We start from the raw sequence: 26248 nt of genomic DNA on the forward strand, positions 1-26248 counted from the left end.
ACTCCGCACTGCCCTGTCTGACAAATTTGAACATCCTTCGGGAAAGCCGGGTTCAATCCTCATAAGGGCCATTTTAAAGGTAGATAAAAGTATACATCTTTTTACATTTTTTGTGATAAAGATTTCACTGTCGTTTAAAGCTCAAGATTACCTTTTTTTCTTAACTGAGAAAACACGTTTGAGAGGGAGACACGCCTACCCTGATACATTATTTGCAAATCTTTAAAAAGTAAAAACTATAGGGTTGGCTTGTCCTTATGAAGCAAAATGAAGTAATTATTGTCAACTGTAAAATTTTTTAAAAATATTTCTTCTGTGAGAAAATATGAGAAACGCCGTCTTATTAATTTGTTCCTCTTTTAAGACGTAGGGTTACATGTACCTAGGGCCTACAGCCTAGCTCTATATACCTCTACACCTTCGCTAATATTTATTTTTTTATTTATTTGAAAAACCACATAAACCTTCACTACCCCCATTTCTACTCGAATAAACCATAATGTATGGTCGTCGTGTATGGATCACCATCTAGAATTGGAAATGATTTATTTAGTGTATTTGCATGATAATTACTCGAAACTTTGGCAGTATGTTTTGGGGATCGTTTACTTGTCGGTGTGTTTGTTTGTCTGTCTGTCTGTCTGTCTGTCTGTCTGTAGCTCTCAGTAACTTGCTATGCATGAAGTTCTGCGACTGAATTTTGTGCACAGGTCGTCCATGAACTATTGAGCAATCCATTAAATTCAACACTGCTATAGTGATTATCCCGATCGGGACACAGGAATGTTTTGTAACGATTCTTTTCTATTAAAAGATATATTTATTTACTTGATTGGTGTTTTACGTCGTACTCTAGAGTTTTTCACTTATACGATGGCCGCCAGCACTATGGTGGGAGGAAACCCGGGTAGAACCCGAGGGAAACCCACGACCATCCGCAGGTTGCTGCAGGCCTTCAGACGTACGATTAACAGATATAGCAAAGAAATACAGGATATCGTCCCTTTGTACATATCCCGTGACGAAGGTTTGCGCTCTAGCATATCCAGTGCCATCTATAGTCAGCTGGGCTGTAGTATAGCTATAGATAATGTAACAGCAGGTGCTTGCTATAAATCGGGCAATCAGAATCAATTTCAGTATGTAGATAGTCGTTATAAAGTTACATTCATTCTGCAACTTAAGATAATGACTCTAGATCGATGTAGAATGCATAGGGATATATACGACACATGAGTGTGAGTTTTACTACGTATGCAGCGTTGTCTGAATGCAGTGTGTTCTATTTTTACAAGCGTCACAAGAGTGTACATGTGTACTATTTCAGAAAGCGTTGACGGGGCAGTGTGACCAGCTCTGGGCAATTAAGCTTTGTATATACGGACTGGATACGGGCTGGATACATAGACATATGTATGTCTATAAGTTTATAAGATTGGATATATCTTATCATTCTGCAACTTAAGATAGACTCTAGATCGATGTAGAATGCATATGGATATATACAACACATGAGTTTTACTACGTATGCAGCGTTGTCTGAATGCTGTGTGTCCTATTTTTACAAGCGTCATCTAAAGGCCTAGTCAACACTGCTGGGTTAGCCCTCCCCATAATAGAGCAGCGCCAAGCAGGGACGTACCCACCCGATTGTCACCATGTTTTGCAACTGGAGGGACTGCCAGGTGAATACTGTATTTAGGCCCTACTATTCGTATACGCCATAGTGCCACCATATAGAGTTAAGTCAATTCATGACACTTAAAGCCGTTTCCCCACTTGATGTGGAGCTAGACATATATACTGCCTAATGTGACATTCTTCTTGCCTGTCAGGGACACAAGAGTGTACATGTGTACTATTTCAGGAAGCGTTGACGGGGCACTGTGACCAGTTCTGGGCAATTAAGCTGTGTATATACGGACTGGATACGGGCTGGATACATAGACATATGTATGTCTATAAGTCTATAAGATTGGATATATCAAGTATAGGCCTATATCCAGTATATACGACCCTCGATGACCATAATCCGTAATGATCGTATGATAATGCTATAACTGCTACAAACAAACTGGAGGACAGCCAGTATGTTGTCTTCCATCAATATGGTAGTCATATCTATACACTAACTTAGTAGTGGTTTATCCCGGGCACTGCTCCACCCACCACCCATAAAACTGACTGCCATTGTATCAGTGAAAAATTCTTAAGTGTGGTGTTCAACATGTCAGATAAATAAATAACTAAATAAATAAAGTATATATATATATATATATATATATATATATATATATATATATATAGACACATCCACAACCATGCCATACATATACCTGACTCTATGTTAAGATTTGATCTTGTAGCCTTGACCTGATGTTTAATTACATGATTCACCTTGTGACCGCTCGCCCCACCAGTGAGATACATGTACTTTGTACAGGTTCCTATACCTGTAAACTATACATATACAGCTGGCCAGATAGACACTGCTATTTTGCACTATAGACAGCCAAGTGGCGTATTCCGGTTTATTGGAGAGTTCCATTTCTTGCTTTATGAGTAAACAAAACAGTGTTCTATATATATTGTGTCCTTCAAAATGACCCTTGCGAAAAATTAAATCGGCGAAATCGTAAAGAATAAAGTAAAATTTTACCTCTTGATATTATATAAACATGCTGAAAGTGACATCTATACAAAAAACACATTGCACACATTACACACATTGCAAATATTACATTTTTTTCCTCATTACTTTCATACCCTTGAACTGTCTATCATCTTTTTATTATTATTTTTTTTCAAAAATAATAAAAAAAACCATGTAGAAATTCTGGATATAAAACTGTGCACGGCATTGCCATGGGCGTGTATACGTTTTAATGCATGGTTTGATGGCTTTTAAAGTTTCTAAATGTATAATATATATTTAATTCAAATTTCTGTTTTTTTGTAGTTGTTGTTGTTGTTTCAGGCACACTGTCTCTAGGCCTGCCTCCCTCTACCACCAGTAGGCCTATCTAATTCAAATTTCTGTTTCCCATTGCTTCAGGCACACCCGTCTCTTGGCCTGCCTCTCTCTACCGCCAGTATCCAATTCAATTTTCCGTTTTCCTGTTATTTCAGGCATAGCCGTCTCCAGGCCTGCCTCTCTCTACCACCAGTAGGCCTATCTAATTCAAATGTCTGTTTCCCGTTGCTTCAGGCACTCCAGTCTCTAGGTCTGCCTCTCTCTACCGCAAGTATCCAATTCAATTTTCCGTTTTCCTATTATTTCAGGCATAGCGGTCTCCAGGCCTGCCATTCTCTACCACCAGTAGGCCTATCTAATTCAAATTTCCGATTTCCCATTTTTGAGACAGACCGGTTTCTAGGCCTGCCTCTCTCTACCCTCAGTGTCTAATTCAAATTTCGGTTTCCCGTTATTTCAGACACACTGGTCTCTTGGCCTGCCTCTCTCTACCATCAGTATCTAATACAAATTTCCGTTTTGCCGTCATTTCAGACATAGCGACCTCCAGGCCTGCCTCTCTCTACCACCAGTAGGCCTATCTAATTCAAATTTCCGTCTTCCAGTTATTTTAGGCATATTGGTCTCTAGGCCTGCCACTCTCTACCATCAGTGTCTAATTCAAATTTCGGTTTCCCGTTATTTCAGACACACTGGTCTCTTGGCCTGCCTCTCTCTACCATCAGTATCTAATACAAATTTCCGTTTTGTCGTCATTTCAGGCATAGCGGCCTCCAGGCCTGCCTCTCTCTACCACCAGTAGGCCTATCTAATTCAAATTTCCGTCTTCCCGTTAATTCAGGCATACCGGTCTCTAGGCCTGGCACTCTCTACCATCAGTATTTAATTCAAATATCTGTTTCCCGTTATTTCAGACACACTGGTCTCTTGGCCTGCCTCTCTCTACCTTCAGTATCTAATTCAAATTTCCGTTTTGCCGTCATTTCAGGAATACCGGTCTCTAGGCCTGCCTCTCTCTACCACCAGTAATGAAGCTTGTAAACTGTACGACGCCACTCTGACGCAGGTGGGTGTTTATACTGTCAAAGTGAATAAGATTCAAATAGTTCAGAGTACTGGTATATATAAGTGGATAGAGCGTCTATGGTAGCGTGCCAGCTCGGTGCAATGGCCCAGGAGCCTCTTCCCAAGGCAAGTCTAACTCATGCTGGCTTCCTCTCCGGTCGTACATGGGAAGACCTGTCTGCAACGTAGGCCTACATATACACATACAAGAGCTATATAGCCGTTCAAATGTATACGATACAGTGTAGTAATAGTGACTTCCAACCAATTCCAGAGCATTTCCAGAATGTTAAAACTGTATATGTGTTTGATCTTTTCCAGTACGTGGGCTGGTACGATGACGACAGTATGGGCGGACTTGAAAACTGTGTCGCCCAGATGTTAAGTGCTGACCCTCAGTTTGGTAAGTTGTATAATACAGACCATGTAGTCCCTATAGAGATACACAAATACGCTCCTATATTTCTTACTTTTCCCAGATAATTGATCTTTTCTGCATGATTAAGATCGATTCTGCCTTCGTCGTCTTCAGACCATTTGATGGGCTCATGCCTTAGGTTAAGAAATGGCACGTCTGAAGTTTCTCTTACAACTCATTTCAAATGGGGCGCCTCCGTGGTCGAGATGGTTGGCACGTTGGAACCTCTCGCCAACGCGGTCGCTGTGAGTTCAAGTCCAGCTCATGCTGGCTTCTTCCCCGGCCGTACGTCTTTCAGCAACCTGCGGATGGTCGTGTGTTTCCGCCGTTTCCTCCCACCAAAATGCTGGCCACCGTCGTATAAGTGAAATATTCTTGAGTACGGCGTAAAACACTAATTAATCAATCAAAAATCAATCATTTCAAATTGCACCTTAGAGCTAGATCACACACGTAATCACTAAATTGATCTGCTAGGGCTTTATCTGGATCGGGAAGACATCTTGAATCTTCTCTTGTAACTCAGTGAAACAGTTTCATCAGCGCATGTAAATAATCCGCGAGAATTTCTTTTTCCCCCCAAGTAATGTCGATTAAAGAAATCCCTTTGAAGTTTTGCTACAGAGAATCCGTTGCCAGTTGAATCCACCAGGATATGTAACAATCTTTCTGGATCTTCGCGCTAATCCTTTAATCTATTGCAAATTTCTTCCTTCGTTTGTCCTTCCAAATACCTCAGAACATACTATACTTGTCCTTCCAAATGACTCAGAACAGATGATACTTGTCCTTCCAAATGACTCAGAACAGATTATACTTGTCCTTCCAAATCACTCAGAACAGATTATACTTGTCCTTCCAAATGACTCAGAACAGATTATACTTCTCCTTCCAAATGACTCAGAACAGATTATACTTCTCCTTCCAAATGACTCAGAGTAGATTATACTTGTCCTTCCTATGTGTAACGCTTATACTATAGGCCCAGTAAGTCAGTTTTGCCTGTCATTAACGCGGACTCATCAGTACATCAGTTGCTTTACCGAACAGTCAGTTACTTTACTGAATGGCCAGTCACTTTGACCTTTATGGCGCAATTTACATAAAAGAGACATAAAACTAAAACTGTGTATTTATACATACCTGTAAAATGCGTGATTGGTGTACACACAATTTGCATTCAACAACCAGAGTGACTGTATATTTTGTGTTTTATTGACGTACAGCCCAGCCCCTACACAAACAAGTATCTCCAATATACACATTTAGTTCCCATATGATTTCTCAGATACATACAGATTGTGTATCTGTAGTTGTAAAACAATGCCTTGCGCAAAAATGTAAAGAGTCAGACTCGTAAGGGAAAGATCAGATATTACTGATTATTGGGTTATGCCTCAACCATCATTATGGCGGGTCGGGACCAAGACAGATTTGCCAGCGGGCTCGTGCAGTGTACGTGATCGACACGTTACCAGTTTATCTACAAAACTTCAAAGCTAAGATAGGAACGAACAATATACTCCACAGCTGTCTCAATATTGTTTTTATATTAACATTTGATACACATGAATACGAGGGGTCCTGTGTAGATGTCGAAAGCATGTACGCCTCGCTATGTATAGCATTTGTTACTTCCTGTTTGTCGATGTCATCATTGCCACAAGTTATTGCTAAAAAAACTACAGTATCGCAAGAATATTCCATCAAACAAATTCACTCAAAGTTACCTACATTTTTCAGCTCTCTTGTAAATAAATGTGAACAAATGCGCCAAAAAGAATCATGAACATTGCCAGCCCAGGATCTCTGGCATCCTACGGAGTTGTTCGAAAGTGTAATAGCTAATACTGGTATTAAGTCATTTTATATATATATAAAAGTTTAACCAGTCTCAGCAGCCAATGCAGTTCTCCAAGGTCAAAGTACAACAGCGGTAGTTTTAGTTCATATTTAATATACTGTTACGCAATTATTTTTGCGATAAGTTCAAAATTAGAAACATGGTTTAAAATTAGATGTGGTATTAAGTCTTTCACCAGTTTTGAGCAATCGGGCCCAGCTTCATAATTGTGTATAATTCCGCTCAACCCAGGACTATAGGCTATATTCATCGCGTTGGATAAGATGGCCACGATATATATTTTTAATATATAAGGACAGCTCACATACTAACTTGGAACCCGGTTTCGATACCGATTAGCCCAGATTTATGCGCCGGTAACATTTTTTCATCATTCCGCCATCATTTAAATCTGTTGACTGCGATTATTGATCAGGAATATCCGTTAAGGTCGGCGGATGGTATACGAATTTTTGCGACGCTCATAGATCCATGCACATGAACAAATAGTGAATGGCAGGCCTCCACGTCCGTTATATCCATTTCTTCAACCAGCATCAGCTAATGTAAAAACCGGGTCAAAAGGTATGCAAGTACATTGTAGTTAAACTAAGGTATTTTTAACAGTGCGCGGGCAATTGGCTGCCGTATGACACCTCAGCGTAAGCTGATTGGATGGGCCTCAACTTGTGATTGTGGGTACTCTTGGCATCAAACATTGCATGGAATTGTTTTGTCCCTGCCTGCACCCATTTGCGTTTGTCTATCGGTTTTTTCTATCTCCACCCCCAAAACTCACTATACTATTTTTTATAAACTACACCAATGTTGAGAGCTCTTTATCAATTTCTCGTGCGACAGGAAATACCAAATCCCGACAATGAAAATAATACTCAACCGTTTGAACATTCATTTATCAATGATTTCCGTAAGCATGGCGGAGAATTTGCAAACAGCTATAAGGCTTGATGGTTTACTGTTTCCGTATTGTAATGGATCTTCTACTGTTAATGAATTGTAATGTTGCTAAGCGCATGACCTGATGTTGGTAATACATCTAGTAATAGAAAATATTGTTTTCCAGTGATGGGACACGTTTTGAAAAATGGACTTGACTTGATGGGAACAGGGCGGAGCGTAGCCTTGGATACAGACTTCAAACGAGACATTGATGCCATGGTTACGCTGTCTGACTCCGGCCCTATCAATCAGAGAGAGCAGTTGCACGTGCAGGCCATAAAGCTGTGGGCTGATGGGTAAGGAGAGATTTTGGAGTGGTTTGTATTTATTGCGGATAGTTTTATGGGTGGAGGAAACTCGAGTGCTCTGGATAAACCAATGATCCTTGGCAGATCCTTGAACGAACTTTTCCAGGTGTGACGTATGTATATGCACACCATATTGGCGGTAAACAAGCGTTCTTCAACGAAAGTTAGCAGCTCAAATGTGCCCAAGACCCCGAGAATTGTAATAGCTGGGCAGGTCACAAATTCTCTGTGGAAATGAAAATGCCGCTGTTTTTATGTTTTCTTAAAATTTTTCACGGTACTAAAAAGTCTAATGTGGAAATTCTCTTAACTCGAGGACGAGCTACACAAAAGGATCCTAATAGGTTTTGTGAAAGTGGCCCACGCACTATGGTTCTATGGTTTTAATAAAACACGGAAGACGCGGTTGCGGATCCTCCCTGACCTCCGCACCCCCGTCAAACACGCGGAACACGCCCTCCACGCTTTCCGCGGTGGCACGAAGGTCAGGGAGGGCACCGTTCCGCGTGTTCCACGGAGTGTGGAGGTCGCGGACGGCCTAGTGTACTTTAAACCATAATTTTCTTCCACTAACCAAAGCGAATGATACGTGAATTCCGCAAACTTCGTCAAAGTCATAAAAGTGACTCTTAGTTTTGAACCCAAGGCTGCTGTGATTCTCTAACAAATCGGTTAATCATATCAACATGGAGACGATAAAACTTTCCCGGTGTAATAAAAAGTATTGGTTTTTAAAATATTTCTTTCTTTCTTTTGCTCCTGTTTTAGCCAGATGAGATCAGCCTGTGACAAATGGGAGACAATCCTTGTTGACAATCCCTTAGACATGTTAGCCATTAAATTCGCGCATGACGCATACTTCTATTTGGGTCTTCACCCTCAGCTGCGAGATTCCCCCGCCAGGTGTCTCCCTAACTGGAAACCCAGCATGCCACTCTACAGGTAACCAAGAAACGTATACGAGACTAATTGCCTCTTACATAATTTGTGTTTGTGTACACAGCGATGTAAACAAGATGTGTATCACAATTGGTACATTTTAAATGTTTAGGTACATAAAGATGATGTTGGCTTGGTACACATTAATGTTCCTGTGTAAATTTGTGACAGTTAATGCGTACTTGTGGTACACATCTTGTGTATGTTTTGTACACACTTACTTTTAGAGAGTACACTCGCACCAACAGAGCAGCATGCAGTAACCAGATTATCATCCAGGCGCTTTTGAAGTTTGAAGCTCGGCCTACTTTCTATGGCTAGTCAGGTGGAAACATTTCAAAGTTAGCATTCTTCTTGGCATTTGTATTTTCTCCAACGTTTTTGTGACAAGTTATACGTGTAATCAGCTATCATTTATGTAGTTTTAAAACAAACCATTTTTCTGACACTGTCATTATTAGTACGTGTAGCCTACAATGTAACATTTCTGACACTTTCATTATTAGTACGTGTATAATATGACATTTCTTACACTGTCGTTATTAGTACGTGTATAATATGACATTTCTCATTTATTTATTTATTTGATTGGTGTTTTACGCCGTACTCAAGAATATTTCACTTATACTACGGCAGCCAGCATTATAATGGGAGGAAACCGGGCAGACCCCAGGAGAAACCCACGAAAATCCGCAGGTTGCTGGATATAACATTTCTGACACTGTCATTATTCGTACATGTATAATATAACACTTCTGACACTGTAATCTTTAGTACATGTATCATATAACATTTCTGACACCGTCATTATTAGTACGTGTATAATATAACATTTCTGACACCGTCATTATTAGTACGTATATAATATAACACTTCTGACACTGTCATTATTAGTACATGTAAAATATAACATTTCTGACACTGTCATTATTCGTACATGTATAATATAACACTTCTGACACTGTAATCTTTAGTACATGTATCATATAACATTTCTGACACCGTCATTATTAGTACGTGTATAATATAACATTTCTGACACTGTCATTATTAGTACATGTAAAATATAACATTTCTGACACTGTCATTATCAGTACGTGTATAATATAGCATTTCTGACACTGCCATTATTAGTACATGTAAAATATAACATTTCTGACACTGTCATTATCAGTACGTGTATAATATAACATTTCTGACACTGTCATTATTAGTATAATAAGTGAAATTTAAATGATCAGATTTCACTCGTGTGCGAACGCCTCTGATCAGACGCAGAAATTTTACAGATTTACAACAACTAGTATATATTTATTTATCAGGAATCTCAGGAAGGATAGAAGTGTATGCGATATATATCTAGCCATGTGTGTATCAAGGCAGGCTTTATACATCTCAAACTAGACGTAGGTTTGTCATTTTTTGTCCTCAGTGACCTTCTGGGCATATATTCTTTTGGATTGGAAGAAACGAATCTATACAGTCAAGCGGAGAAAGTGGCCAGGCAGGTATAACACTATTCAGATGTCCCGTATTTATAATAACGTTGTACTTTCGCACGGTGTTGTAGTATCCGCATATGACTAGTTTCCGACCATAATATGAGTGCAGGACTTATATGTAAATCAGTGATGGTTTTATATGTTACCAGCTGATTTCCTGTGGTGGCAAGTAATAAAACAGGCATGTTGTGAGTTCAATCAGCATGGCATTTGGTACTTCAATAATCAGGTTTAATCCGACTACTAACAGTAGTAAAATACCACAAACTGGCGAGGACGCTAACGAACTGCTAGGGAACATTTTCACGGCAAGATGGCAGTGTCCTTGTCTGATATTTCAAGTATTTCGTCCTTTGACTGTACTGGGGATGCAACCGGCATCAGTCCACGTTGGAAGCGGTGGAAACGTGCTTTCGCGCTATACCTAACAAGCAGAAGGATAGCAGATGATGGACAGAAGCGAGCATTGCTCTTACATACTGCAGGTTTGGATGTTCAGGATGTATTTGAAACGCTGATCGACCCAGGTGTGGCGGACGGTGAAGGAGATGTGGCGGGCGAGTACCAGAAAGCACTGCGTACACTTGATGCTTATTTCCTACCACAAGTGAATGTACCATATGAGCGGCACATTTTTCGTCAAATGAAACAAAAGGATTCTGAAACAGTAGACCAGTTTGTTTCCCGATTGACCCAACAAGCAGCTAACTGTGAATTTCAGGAGTTAGAAAGGGAAAACATACGGGATCAGGTAACTGATTGCTGAGGAGCACGCAACTCCGCAGAAAACTCCTGGAAAGGGGGACTGGATTGACACTAGCTAATGTACAGAAAATGGCAAGGGCTATGAAAGCAGTAGATCTACAGGCTAAGACCATGGAAAACAGACCTGAGGGGGATGTCAACTTTGTAAAATCAAAACAAGGAAAAGGCAGGGGGAAACTGTTTTAGATGCGGAAAATATGGTCATTTTGCAAGTGACAGCAATTGCCCAGCCCGTAGCGCAACCTGTGAAAGATGTGCTCATAAAGGCCACTATACTACACAGTGCAAAACTAGACAACCCTGTGTTGGTAAGACCCCCAGAAGTCAAAACTCAAAGGTCAGTCAGTGAATGCCGTAGGAAGTGACGATAATTTCGCTTTCACAATCAGTCATGGTCAACATTCAAGTCATATCGATGTTATCATAGGTGGTGTTGAACTGAACATGTTAAATTATTCAGGGGCTTCTTGCAACGTAATTGATAAATCTACATGGGGAAAACCTGAAATCTAAAAAGATCAAATGCAAAGCTGAAAAGACACCACGCAGCCTTTATGGTTACGGTAGTGAAAATACTCTGACATCGCTAGGGAAATTCTATTTATTTATTTGATTGGTGTTTTACGCCGTACTCAAGAATATTTTACTTATACGACGGCGGCCAGCAATATGGTGGGTGGAAACCGGGCAGGGCCCGGGAGAAAACCACGATCGTCCGCAGGTTGCTGATTATAACATTTCTGACACTGTCATTATTCGTACATGTATAATATAACACTTCTGACACTGTAATCTTTAGTACATGTATCATATAACATTTCTGACACCGTCATTATTAGTACGTGTACAATATAACATTTCTGACACTGTCATTATTAGTAAATGTATAATATTACATTTCTGACACTATCATTATTAGTACATGTATAATATAACATTTCTGACACTGTCGTTGTTAGTACATGTATAATATAAAATTTCTGACATTGTCATTATTAGCACATGTATAATATAACATTTCTGACATTGTCATTATTAGCATATGTATAATATAACATTTCTGACAGTCGTTATTAGTGCATGTATAATGTAAAATTTCTGACACTGTCATTTTTAGTACATGTAAAATATAACATTTCTGGAAACCACCATGAAGGGAAATTCTACAACTCGGTAAGCATTGACGACAACACAGTTCATGCAGAATTTGTTGTAGTCGATTGGGAAAGGTTACCCTCTCTTAGGCCGGAAACCAACTGAGCAGTCAAATGTACTCAGACTTGGACCACAAGTTAATTCCGTTAAATCTGGGATAGCCTCTAAATATCTGAAATGTTTTCAAGGGTTTGGGAAGCTAAAGGGATTTCAAGCCAAAATTCATGTAGACCCAGAGGTTTCCCGAGTTGCACAACGACCTCGCCGAATACCTCACAGCTTGAGGTCAAAAGTTGAGTCTAAGCTGAAAGAATTGCTTGACAAAGACATCATTGAAGAAGTACAGGGACCAACTCCTTGGGTTAGCCCAGTTGTTGTACCTAAGCAAAATGCCGACATAAGGTTATGCGTAGATATGAGACAGGCTAATCAGGCAATCATACGGGAACGCTATCCGATACCCACCGTAGACGAGGTGCTACACTCCACGAACCAAAGTGCAGTGTTCACAAGACTTGATCTCAAATGGGGATTTCACCAAACAGAGTTAGCAGAGGACTCCCGTTCCATTACAACATTTGCAACACACACAGGCCTTTACAGGAACAAACGGCTAATGTTCGGAGTTTCTTCAGCACCAGAAATGTACCAGCACATACTGCAACAGGTATTTGCTGATTGTGAAGTTGTGCGGAACCTGTCAGATCTATTATCGTCCGTGAGAAGAATCAAGAGGTTCATGACAGACATCTTGAGACTTTAGCTCGTGTGAAAGAACTGAACTTAACATTGACTGAAGAGAAATGTGTATTTGGAATGGATATATTGGAATTCGTGGGACACATTCTGTAATGTAGAGGTACTGGGACAACAGAGGAGAAGGTTAAAGCTATTACAGATGGTAGAGAGACTCTGAGTACAGCTGAAGTAAGGAGTTTCCTTGGACTGGTGAACTATTCAGCTAGATTCATTAGAAACCTTACAACCAGAGATGAACTACTGAAAAAACTACACAGTGCAAAACTAAACAACTCTGTGATGGTAAAAGTGAACCTTTCGTATGGGGACCGGAGCAGAGGGAAGCTTTCCGAGACTTGAAGTCAGCCATATCAACCTCTGAGACATTAGGGTACTTTGACAAAAATGCAGATGTAGTCCAGTAGATCTAGGACCCGTACTAGTACAATGGCAAAAGGGTGAGAAGGTGCAATGTACAAGTAGAATGGCAAAACGGCAAATAATCAGCTATGCCAGCAGAAGGTTTGACTGAGGTAGAACGTCGATATAGCCAGACGGAGAAGAAAGCATTGGGAATAGTTGGGCTTGTGAAAAGTTTCATATCTACCTGTATGGAAATAAGTTTGGACTTGTAACAGATTACAAACCACTACATTACATTTATTCCAAGAAGTCACAACTGTCAGCACGCATAGAACGATGGGTTCTCAGATTACAACTGTACGATTTCTCAGTGAGGTACATTTCAGGATCCCAGAACATAGCTGATGCTCGCTCCAGATTGACACAAACAGAACAAAACACATCTAAAAATGATGCGGAGCCCTATATAAACTTTGTAGCAGGACAGGCTGTACCAAAAGCGCTGTTTATCACTGATATTGAAGCAGGATAGGAAAACGACCCAGACTTATGTGAGGTTAGGAATTGTATCCTCTATGGTGATTTGGACAAATGTCCCCAAGCATTTAAAATGGTACGGCATAAACTAACAGTACTTGGCAAACTTGTACTCCGAGGAACACGCCTTGTGATCCCGACTGCACTAAGGAAACAGGTAATTGACCTAGCCCATGAGGGACACCAAGGGATTGTCAAAACCAAACAGCGGCTAAGAACTAAAGTATGGTGGGGTGGCCTCGACAGACAAGCAGAGAACAAATGTAAAGTATACCAAGCATGCCAACTGGTAACTGTAGCGTCAAACAGTGAGCCAGTGTACCCCACAGAGCTGCCGAATGCACCAGGGCAACATTTAGCCGCAGATTTACTGGAGCCCCTTCCGGATGGAAAACACATATTATTTGTAGTGGACTACTTCAGCAGATATTTTGAAGTCGACATATTGCCTACAACAACAACAGAGAAGGTTATAACAGCCTTGGAACGAGTGTCCTGTTCACAAGGATACCCACTTTCACTGAAAACAGACAACGGTTCTCAATTCACCTCCCAGGAAGTTGGAGCTTTCCTAGCAGAAAACGGAATTGAACACAGGTGGATGACACCATTGTGGCCTCAGGCCAATCGTGAGGTTGAAAGACAAAATCAAAGTCTCCTAAAAATCCTTCGGTCCAACATCCTTCGGTTCTACATCTTGACCGACAGAGGGAATTGGCCAAGTTTTTGTTGGCTTACAGATCTGCGCCACACTGTACAACTGGGGTTAGCCCATCAGAACTGCTTTATGGAAGGAAAATCCGCACCAAGTTACCGGAGCTACAGAACCAACCATTCTCTGATGCTTCACTTCGAGACCGGGGCAATGAATTCAAATAGCGTAATAAGGACTAAGCAGACACCAGGCGCTATGTGAGAAACAGTGACGTTGAGGTGGGCGATAAAGTTTTGTTATGGCAACGGACGGAAAACAAACTGACAACTCAATACGAGGTAAACCCTTATGACGTAGTGGAAAAGTTTGGTAGTCAAGTAACCATACAGTCGCCCTCAACTGGAGCTCAATACACGCGTAACGCATCACATCTAAAGAAGATGCACTGTGACAGCGACTCCATTTATAACAACCATGTGAGCGATTGTGACATTGGTCGTGACTCAAACATCCAACCTGAACCAGATGGCTGAATCCAACAACACCGACATCCCTGTTCTGCGCCTATTATTCGTAGGGCTTTGTTAAGTGATAAGTATAGACCGGGCATACCGGGCAGGTTCATCCACAGGTTGCTGTCAGACCTTCCCACGTACGACTGGAGAGGAAGCCAGCATGAGTCTGGACTTGAATTCACAGCCATCACAGTGGTGAGAGGCTCCAGGGTAATTACGCCTCACAGCCCTGCTAATCACCTTGGCGATGTAGGTGCCTGGTGTGTTATTAAGTGATCGGTAGTAATAGAGCAGTCGCAAAGCTAATATTAGGTTTGTTTTCAATAGCGCGCTAAAAAAAATTGATTTATTAAGTCATAAAAATACAATTGTTGTACAAAAACGTGTCCTGTAGTAACGTATAAGAAAAACTCATTTCTTTTCACGAATCAATACGAATTGTTTTGCTCTTCAAAATTTAGAAATGCGATTGCTCACTCTAACGTCTTAAATCTATAACAGACTTTTCATTGGAAAAATCTCTAAGAATGTAAATCAAAACATTGTATTACTTCACCCAAAAAATCAATCTTAATTTTAATAGAAAGTCTGTTGCCTGAGTTATGCTAGAATGTATTCTCTTATTAGGCGTGTAACACAATATTCTGTCGTATTCAACATAATATTCTGTTAGTCTAACAGAATGGTTATGTTGAATTAACAGAATATGTATGTTATATTTAACAGAATTATCTTCTGCAATAGCAGAATTCAATCTGGCATATAACTCAGACAAGAGACTTTCTGTTAAAACCAACAGATAAATTTTTGGAGTATTGGGAGCAGACCGTCGCCGAGTGATTAGAGGCGCTTGTATTCCATTCACGGGCTCAATCCAACCCTTGGGAAGGGCACTTGTACAGATACAGGTGGGGTACAGATATATTCTGGAATCCTGCAGACGTCAAATGTGTCTGATGAGTAGGCTATCGCCTTTGTTGGGTTGTGTATACAATGGCCACGTCGGTGAAGCATCGGTCTTCTACACTTAATTGCATTGGCTTTTTGCAGGATAAACTCGTTACATGGTTACTCAGTGATAGGATACGCTAATATATGGTGTCAATAACCCTCATATTGAGCGAGGCGTCAGAAAGGTCAAACAACATAAATACCATTTCTACATGACCTTAAAAAGGGGGCAAAATCGTCGCTAACAAACTGATTACAATATACAATGTCAGAAAGGTTAAACCACATATATACCATTTATACCTGAATTTAGACAGGACGCTGATTGTCGCTGATTGACTTGTGTGGGAAATGGGAAAGTTTAAGCTATTCCTAAGCTAATCTGTTTTTTGTTGTTTTTTGTTTTGTTTTAGGCCTGGCACATGTATTCAAGCATGTCCATTGTTGTAGGCTTTAAACCAAAAAATGCTATCTTCTCTGTGAACCGATCGATCTAAATTCTGTCCGTTTAAATCGCTTGAATGGTGTCCCACTGGTGTGTCTTATGTTGTATTAAACAGTCACTGGAAATGAAGAAACAAAGCGCCTGGTCGACACACACGTTGTGTCACGTGATGGAGATGGAGGGGCGCCAAAATGAGGGTATTGGTTTTCTGAGCAGGACGCTGAATGATTGGACGGTAAGAAACCGCGTGAGACTGTAACTATCTTAGCTGCTAATTATAAGGGAAAACACCTCCTTTGGCACCTTAGGAACGCCTAACAAATAAGCAAATGGACATATTTATTTATTTCATGTATTAATGAATATAATGTCCATCAATCATTTATTTATTTATGTCTAGATCTGATGATTATTCTTAAAGGTAAGGAATATTAGAAATGAAACGACAATTTGATACTGTACACCTAAATACACAATTTGAATACTGATTTCACTCTTTCGCCTTGAACACTCCTTGCGTCTTTCCTGGAAACTGTTGACTGCTTCTCTTTGGATCAGTCCATCCTAATTTACAACTTTATATACTTTCTTAGTTCTTTGATTGTTTTTGTTAAACCTCGTTTGGGGAACTGACCTTACGATTATTGACCTGGAACCTTAATTTTGGTTCACCGCTGGTATACGAATGTGTATTTCGACGCATTCGACAGATTTAAGGGCCTGGGTCCGGTTTGATAAAGCTCACTTAGCTAAGTGTGCCCTTAATTACCATGACGACATATGTTGTAGAGATATAAAGTGCACTTAGCTAAGGGCTACTTAACACTAAGTATGCTTCAGAAAACCGGCCCTATATTATTAATAGTGTACGTTGTATGTTCTCAGTGATGTCGCGGAACTTTTTCTACACGTTTATGTTCGGGCTTGAATAAAATTTTTGCAAACTGTACTAATGTGAAAAGCAAGTCTTCCATTAAATATCGTATCTGTTTTATGGCCAGCAAAAAGCTACTGATACTTGAATCATTCATAAAACCTACCATACAATCAGTGGTTATAACCTCCTGGTATAACTTTCCAGTATGTTCATCGATGACGCCATTGGCGGAAAATATACATAAATTAGAGGGGTTATTAAAAAATAAAAATTATGCCTCAATTTTTCTTTTTCAATTTCACTTTTTCATATTTTCCTTTAAAACACAATCTTCTTTTTATAGTACCTATTTATGTATCGTTTAGCGATGGGATATGAAGAGAAGGGCTTGTTCCAGACTGTACTTTACTCATTTTGGACCGTAGAATGAATATATGATCATTTCTTTTACTCCACCACCCTGAGTCTGAGTGGGTTGTGATTTCTTGAAATATTGTTTTCATTATTTTCAGAAATGTGGCATGCTGGCGTGTCACAATTTTTGGCACTGGGCACTGTATCATATAGAAAAGGTAAGTGCCCCGGGGGACACTTGACGTCGCCAAGAACCATGTCAGCGTCTACAGATGACATAATCTAACTGTTTACCACCCTTTGAAGTGAAGATTTCAGTTCATGCATAATAATAGGTTAAAGAAGTTTTGGTGGAGAGAGAGTGCAAGAAAATATCATTCCGTGTCAAAACGAGCTTGCTTTATTTGACAATTTCTTAAGATACCGAACTAATCTATATGTACATATTAGGAAGTGGTCGATGTGCAAGGTCAACATATACTCAACAAAAACATGAACGCACGATGAAATTTTATATTGTTTTTCTCAGGATTAAACAACGTGCTAACTCAACAATTAGATTAAGTATTCACTATCAATTGTGGCTTCAATTTCCACCAGTTTTTCAAAATTTCGGGCAATAATCGATGAGCTATGGCAGCGTGAGAATACAGTGGTCGGTAATCACAGTTCACAGCACTCAGTACCGAGTGTGTCCACCGTTAGCATCACGAAGAGCGTGAACTGTGATTACCGACGACTCTGTTTCCACAATGTCATAGCTCCTAAATTATTGCCCTAAAATGTGGAAATCGAAGCTGCAGTTGATAATGAATACCTAATCTAATTATTGAGTGAACGCGTTATTTAATACTGAGAGAAAACAATACAAACTAGCTTCGTGCGTTTATGATTGAGGAGTATACATTATGCATCAGTGGACAGCAAAAAAAAAAAAAGTTAAACGCTGGCTTACCTACAGATGCAAGAAAGCACCTGTGTGTAACCCAGCTATGTATTCCTTTTTCATAACCTTTTTAAATTGAATTATTATTCTACACGCATCCAACAGTAAGTTTAAAGAAAGTTTTATAACTTGAGGTTATATTGGTCCACCGGTATCATCCCTGATCTATCACTATCTGGTTATTTGCAGAATGAACATCAAGGAGCCTTGGACATATTTGACACTGAGGTGAGAGCCTTCTCTCAGTGATTCTGGAAATATCAGTGGAATAGAATGAAATTTTAGTTATTTATCTAGTTGGTTAACTTAGAATGCTTCATACATGTGAAAGGCAAAAGAAAACACCAACATGAAGTATATATCACTTGAAAGACCATTAAACACTGTCCACAAAAATAGCTCAATTTATTTTATTACAGAGTAAAATACGTTTGGAGCTTTGGATTCTATGGTAGTCTTTTTTGACCGTATTGGGACCAGTGACGACACATTAAGTGTTTGCCATTTAACACAAATAAACCACTAGATTTCATCATTCTAAATGCATATACATATCGATCTATAAATGCATTCCCCGAACAGTCCTCAAAATAAACTATTTCAAGCCAAAAGTATGGATGCGACATCACTGATACCTTCTGTGTCACGACAGACCACAGGATCCGATTTTATAAAACCATTTTACTTGGATGGAAAAATTCTCAGTGAGATGGCTGGAAAATGGTCACACGTAACGGAAGGATGGTCAGTGAGATGGCTGGAAAATGGTCACACGTAACGGAAGAATGGTCAGTGAGATGGCTGGAAAATGGTCACACGTAACGGAAGAATGGTCAGTGAGATGGCTGGAAAATGGTCACACGTAACGGATGAATGGTCAGTGTGATGGCTGGAAAATGGTCAGCGTAATGGATGACCTACTGCCTCTTAGGGTTTTGAGTCTTGTTAAGTTAATATTGTCAACATCTTGCACCGTTCTGTCAGGGAAAGTGTATTCTTGCACAGAAACCAAAGCGAATGTCGCTACAGCGGCGACATTTCGTGTATAAGATTTCATTTCGTCTTGCATTAAGGCCACTCGTTAAATAAATGGGTCGTGTGAAAAGACAGTACCGGTAGGCTAAAAGACACTTAGCAGAGTGTCAACAATTGACCGACTGACAGACAGACAGGCAGGTCGAACAGCTGCTAAGTCACAGCTAAAATATGTGCTGGGCGTATAATGAGATTGTCACGCGCTCCGTTTCAATTTTGTGCTTTCCAGATAGCCGTCAGTTTAAAAAAATCCGGCGCCATGTTGGATGTGGTCGACGTATGCTCACTGCTCTACAGATTGGAGTTGGAAGGTACAGCATGTATAGATTTCAAGAAGCTATATCCCTCGAGCTTAATTAACAGAAATATATTGCAAAGGCTTAAGAAGGCACCCCAAAAGAGCACACTGAATGTAGAAAACAAGTACGCATGATGTGTTCTAAAACAAAGAGACAGTAATCAGCTTGGCGTTATATCAAGGCAAAAGAAAAATATAGATGAAGAATCGTTAATGAATGCTATCTGCAGTTCTAATGCTACGTTTTTTTTCTTCTGTCAGGCATTGACGTGGGTAGCCGATGGAATGACACTTTTGAAATCATCCGACCTCATGTAGAAGATCACATTCTAGCCTTCAACGATGTGCACATCATGATGGCGTGTCTGGGAAGCAACTCCAAGGAGATAGTGCAAAAAATGATGGACTCTTTGAGGGGATTCATAAGGTAATAATTACTGATTGGCTGATTGATTAGCTGTTGAACGCCACACTCAACATTATCTATATACAATAGCAGCCAGTTTAATTCATGGGCTTTTAGAGGAAACCACAGTGCACGGAATAAACCACCGACCTATGGCAAGTTGCTGACCATCTTTCCCACATGTCAAGTACACATATATGTATAGCGGACTGATTGAAGACAAGTGAGTACGCAATAGGTCCTACGATTGCCTTCGATCACTTATTTTCACCAACGTCACTACGAACAGCAAGGGGACCTCTGTGGCTCAGTTAGTTAGCGCGCTAGCGCAGCGTAATGCCCCAGGAGCCTCTCACCAATGTGGTCGCTGTGAGTTCAAGTCCAGCTCATGCTGGCTTCCTCTCCGGCCGTTGAACGCCAAAACACCAATAAAATAAATAAAATAAATAAATGAACAGCGAGAACATGCAAATCTACAAATGCCCTGTCCTAGACTGGAATTGCACTCGCGCGGTCATAATGAGACACTGGGGTCGGTTGTTCAGAAGTGGATTAAAAGTCAGGGTTAAGAGTAATATGATATCATATTATGAAATTTTGCATTTTCCTTTGCAATAATATGGATATAGTCGGGCCCATAGAAATGTGAGTATCCACTGTCGAATCCGCCTGGCTGCTTCGCACATCTCTGTTAATCTTTTCAACCACATTTCCCCACCCCTTTATACTTAAGCAAAAGTATCTTGGTGTAAGAAAATGGGATATTGGCTGTTGTTCAACATGGCGTCCAATACGCTACTTTCCAGTCACGTCATAACAAACAACATTGACACCCAAGTGAAAAATGACGTCGCCATTTTATGGCGGTAAAGGGCTACTTTTCTGTCTTTTAACATGTGAATTTTCGTGTTAAGGTGAATCTACCGCTACAGCGTCAATATTTTGGTAGTGCTCTGACGCACCAAACTCAATTCATAACAGTTATCCGATCCTGTTGAGTTAGCTTTTTTATTCATGTTAAAATTAGCAACTCTAATAAACTGACATCACCCTGTTTTCGCAACGTCGTGCCTCGAAAAGTGAGTATTGAAAGTAGGAAATGCGTAAAAATGTTGTTTGTAGCCTGTTTCTTTTATCTTGTCACCTATAATAAGCTCTGTGTAAAATCACTCGTATTCGATATTAAAATTGTTTTTCGTTAGAGACACGTAGGGCCAAAAGCTTTACACGTTGATACATCGGGAAATACATACATTAGAAAATGCAGTTAAAAGATTGTGTCTAATTTATAATGTTAAACTCAGATAAGCTTGTTTTCCTTGTTGGTTGACTCGGATGACGTCACAAATATTCAGAAAGAAAAAGGTGTTCATGTGAACATCATTTTTACTTGAAGAGACGGCAGTGGTGACAATCACGACCTTACACGAGACATAGGCATGCCGATGTGTGAAGCATTCTTGGCTTATGACGAAGGGGATTATGGGAAGGCAGTTGAGCTGCTACTTCCGTTACGGTATGACGTTATCAAAATTGGCGGTAGCCATGCCCAGGTGAGTCTTTCTTGATTATTCAGCCTGGTGGCCAATAGAATGACATGTTTGAATTCAGCTACCTCTTTTTTATAGCTGCAAATTACGTCATGAGATGTGTCTGGTACCAAGGTCCAATCCCACAAAGCTAGTTCTGACGTAAATTTAAAAAATTGATATCTGACTGATTTTTACGTTCACTCGTGGAAATTAGGAGTTTAGTATAAATATAAGCCATTGATTAATGTCTATGTCTTTATGCTTGTTGTGTTACAAACAAAAATGAGGTATATGGTGTCCATCTTTTCTCCCTGGTAGCACGAACCCATCGTGATGCGAGGGATAAAACAACGACCCTACACCCGAGGCAATCAGTCGATTAACTAGTATATATTATTGAAACATATTTAACCATCGTTTCTTGTTTTCACACAGAAGGACATACTTATCCATCGTTTTTTGTTTTCACACAGAGGGGCATATTTAAATATCGCCTTTTGTTTTCACACGGAGGGACATATTTAACCATCGTGTTTTGTTTTCGCACAGTAGGAGATATCTAACCTTCATTTTTTGTTTTTACAGAGATGTTCGTTTTTGTTTTCACGGAGAGAGAGACATATTTAACCATTGTTTTTGTGTTTTTACACACAGGTTCTTTTTTTGTTTTCACACAGAGGGACATGTTTAACCATTGTTTTTTGTTTTCACACAGAGGGACATATTTAACCATCGTTTTTTTTTATTTTCGCACAGAGGGACATATTTAACCTACTTCTAATTCATGCGGCTCTCAAGTCAGACATTGCTGAACACAAGAAACTTGCCAGGTAAGACCAAATCTGCACTTCCCGGATTCCTGCTTTAACCATTCTCGATATACTAAAAAACTCAAAATCGAAATAATACAGAAATTAATACAGAAATAATTCTGCCTTCGTTGGTATGCGCACATTCTTTTAAGTGAGAGGGCCGACATATATAGTACATGTAGAATTTACGGTGAGGGTGTCTCATATACATTTTGAAATTGTCATAGCATAGAGTGTAAAACCAGAGCAGTTACGAAAGTGTTATAATTAAGTTACTTTTTATGCAAATGCTTGAACAGCAGCATAATTAAGCTGAACTAGGTCAGTATCACACAATTTAAAACTCCTAAGTGCTTATTCTTTCGGTTAACAAAATATTGGTTCTAATTACTTTAAAAAATAACGGCCACTGCTGACGTTCTTCTTCTTGTTTTTTTTCCGTTGATGCGTCAATTTTGGATTTTGTCACTGCGGCTAGTATCAATATAGATAGAACTAAATATTTTTTAATATGTAGGAGCTTTGGAGGATTCAGTCATTTGGAACAGTGTAACAACGAAAAATGGTATTGCTTTACGGTCTATATGCTTGTCGCTGGAGCTTGAAACATGTCATTACGAATACGTGTGACAATATTCGCCACCTGCGCGTAACTATGATAATATATATTTGTGACTTCGTGTTCAGACATCTACTGATGGAGCGCAAAGCTTTGAAGGAAAATTCACCAATGACAGATCGTCTTATCGCAAAAGCTATGGCAACGCACGTGGACTGACCGGAAGGAACTACTTTCGGAGGTATCAAATCGCCTATATAGCGATTGGACATGAGATTTGGAGAGATTTTGTGCACGAGCAGGACAACTTCATAGCCACTGGCTTGGATTGATCGGTAAGCCGGAGCCATGGACTTTCTAGACATCGTCGAAACGACAGATTTGTTGGTGATGTAACTGTTTGACGCTGCTGGGATTTTTGCCTTTGGTGGCGCCTGATATTTAACAAAGTTGAATATTATTATGGTTACGATCACGGGCAAAAGTGAAATTTCTCCTGTTTGCTGTTGCATTTTTGTTACTACTAGTTTATTATTACATCTACACACTTAATATTCAGAATATTTGATATTCAGAATAAGATCTTCTGTATAAATAACAGTATTAATATTCATGTTGTTCCATTTATTTCCCATTGGAAGAAAGAAAAACCGACTTGCACTTTTAAACGTCACATGCGTGCAGCGTCTCGTACCTTTATAGCCAAGCCCTTAGAGAGCTCTGTCAAACGCGTGATACACTTACTTTGAGACTAATACTGGTCTTATATTCGTTTAAACCGCCCTTTGCTTTCGCAAAAATTTGAATATGTATAAGTAGACAAAATACAAGTATTCAGCACAACAAAATATTTGGATGTTTATATTTTATATACCTTTTAGCGTATCGTATAAATATGTATATCCACACATTACACTAAAAAGCCCATTACTGACACTTATGTGTATGTGGAAAATTTTACTAATGTATCTAAAGTTTGTACATATTAAAATTAAGAATTATGGAAAATGTAGACAAATTTCAAAATCCCAGCACAGTTCTGTAAATTTTCAAATCAGAAGTGTCCAGTCGTCCAGAAAAGTTATATGGCCTGAAAAGAGATGGTTGCCCGCTAAAATGTACTCTTGATCAAAAACGCCAATTTTTCGTTCAAATGAGGCACTGTGTCTTTAATTTACAATATGAAGATCAACATTAACCAGAAAAATATCTTTACTGAAGCTATCATATGAGTATTTCTGCCAAAGTTTCGTTCTGGTTAACGTTGGTAAAAACTAAACTTTATAATGTGATTAATTTTGTCATATTTAAAAACATTTAAAATTCGTGTTTCGTCCATAATCTATAGGTCATACTGCATAGTCTGTATATGGATAACGGGTTGCGTTTTGAGAAAGAGTTCGAATCTTTGTTGTTCTTTTTTGCTTTGGTAACATTCTTTTTGTGTGAGAAAAAGATATAAGCTGTCTTGCATTAAATAAGCGTTATCATGAATTAGAATGGATAATTGTTAAGTTATTTTATTACGTAACGTGTGGCATTTATGGCGGAATCATAAATGAATACCTGGTTGAGAGCACTTGTGGTCCTCGTTAACAATGTTATGCGTAGAAGAAGTATAAGGCTCAACATTTGTTGTCTATGTTTATAAATGAGTGGTGCATAACTGCTTGCTCAATAATTTTTCAGAAAGATACATTTCGGTGTAGTGATTTTCCCCACTCTACAATGTCTGATGCGAAAAAAAAAGAGATATTTCGTGCCACTGAAGCAGTCTACCATTTTTTTTTTCGATTCTATGACCTGTGCTTTCCTTCCGTGTATGTTTGGAGCTTTATAATTAACAGGAAAAGAAGAGTAAGAGAGAACTGAAAAATAAGTAGCCTCATGAGTGTGTCTGCAGCAGTGACTCACAGCTATTGTCTGTTTCCCTACTTGAGGTGCACAGCTTCTTGCACTGAGGCTGATTGCCCGCCTTGCCCTACCAGGTTCTTTGTTATAATAATTGTGTTCAAATTCATGAATAAACAAACTTTCATACAAACACGTACCATTATTCCACTAAAAAGCATTTTGATTTATGTTATCAAAAACTATACTATTGAGACTATTCGTAAACAGAATTCTGTGTTGCTGATTTGTTTTTCCTTCCAACATGTCAGCTGCCGGAGGTTGCCTTGATGATTGTGCTGATATGTTAGTCTTTAAGCTACTTTTTATAAATTTATTTTTTGGTTTATTTATTTGATTTGCCTTTTACGCCGTACTGAAGAATATTTCACTTATACGACGACATCCAGCATTACTGTGTGAGGAAATCGAACAGAGCCTAGAGGAAACCCACGATCATCTACAGTTTGCTGTCAGACCTTTCCATGTGCGGCCAAAGAGGTCATCTGATGCAATGAGCATCAGATGACTTGAACTCACAACGATCGCAATGGGTTTTTTTTTTGCAGAATTATAGCAGTTTATGGAATATTTTGTTAAGATGATCGGTGTTTTATCGGGTACTCAGGAACATTTAAGCCATGAGGAAATCCCACAGGTCCCAGCTGTGAGGATGACAAACTCTCCAGGACTCAATGAAATCAAATCTATTATACTGCCATTGATTTGATTTTTTTATTAGCCATACAATAATAAACATATACACTGGATTTTAAGACATCAACAAAATACAGACACAACGTGATAACAATAAAGTCTAGAAAGGTATAATACATGGAGGGAATAAAGCTCAGGTTGAGCTTGTTCTATCCCATGTATGAGTAATAACAGCATTGGAGGGGTGAGGCTGACCTTTTAGTTTGTGTCTAAATAATTGTCTATTTTGTGTCTAAATAATTGTCTTTCTAAATATATATGAATTTATTTTACCTCAACTATGCCTTAATTGTGTAATGTTAGACTGAAGATTGCACCTTTAGAAAGTAGAAAAGATTTTAATAAAGATTGAAAGTGTGATTTAGAAGAAACTGATCTCAGTGTTAATGGAATCTTGTTCCATTCTCTAGGACCGGAAGTTCTGAATAAATATGATAGATTTGTATTATACAATAGTTTGTGGAAGGCCAGATCTCTATCGCGCGTGTGATACTAGTTTGGCAAAATTTTCAGTTCGCAAAAAGCGTTTGGGTATCGCAAACTCAGTCTGAAGAAACATCATCTCTCAGCCGATTCAATTCACTGGACCCCATGCTTCTCTGTTTCAGCAATCAATTAACTTCGACAACGTAATATCAACCTGCGAATTGTCGGGGGTTTCCCTCGGGCTCTGCCTGGGTTTCCCCCCA

General features: G+C 39.4%; 1 protein-coding gene across 1 annotated transcript; it reads left to right on the plus strand.

Annotated features, from left to right (window-relative positions):
* Positions 1-1429: 1429 nt before the first annotated feature.
* Positions 1430-25067, plus strand: LOC135463593 (tetratricopeptide repeat protein 38-like). The gene is made up of 14 exons (XM_064740909.1): positions 1430-1685; positions 3963-4040; positions 4361-4442; positions 7385-7556; positions 8337-8510; positions 9940-10015; positions 16249-16368; positions 17523-17582; positions 18500-18538; positions 19575-19656; positions 19905-20070; positions 21446-21602; positions 22338-22411; positions 23081-25067. The coding sequence occupies exons 1-14, from the start codon at positions 1659-1661 to the stop codon at positions 23169-23171; spliced, it is 1398 nt and encodes a 465-aa protein (XP_064596979.1). The 5' UTR covers positions 1430-1658; the 3' UTR covers positions 23172-25067.
* Positions 25068-26248: the final 1181 nt, after the last annotated feature.

Source organism: Liolophura sinensis, chromosome 3, assembly GCF_032854445.1.
Source record: "Liolophura sinensis isolate JHLJ2023 chromosome 3, CUHK_Ljap_v2, whole genome shotgun sequence".
NCBI classification, from domain to species: Eukaryota; Metazoa; Mollusca; class Polyplacophora; order Chitonida; family Chitonidae; genus Liolophura; species Liolophura sinensis.

Coding starts and splice junctions, on each gene's coding strand:
- LOC135463593 (XM_064740909.1), top strand. CDS start 1,659: ATGTTTTGCAACTGGAGGGACTGCCAG. Junction 8,511..9,939: donor CCCAGCATGCCACTCTACAG/GTAACCAAGAAA, acceptor TTTTGTCCTCAG/TGACCTTCTGGGCATATATT. Junction 20,071..21,445: donor TCTTTGAGGGGATTCATAAG/GTAATAATTACT, acceptor TTTTACTTGAAG/AGACGGCAGTGGTGACAATC.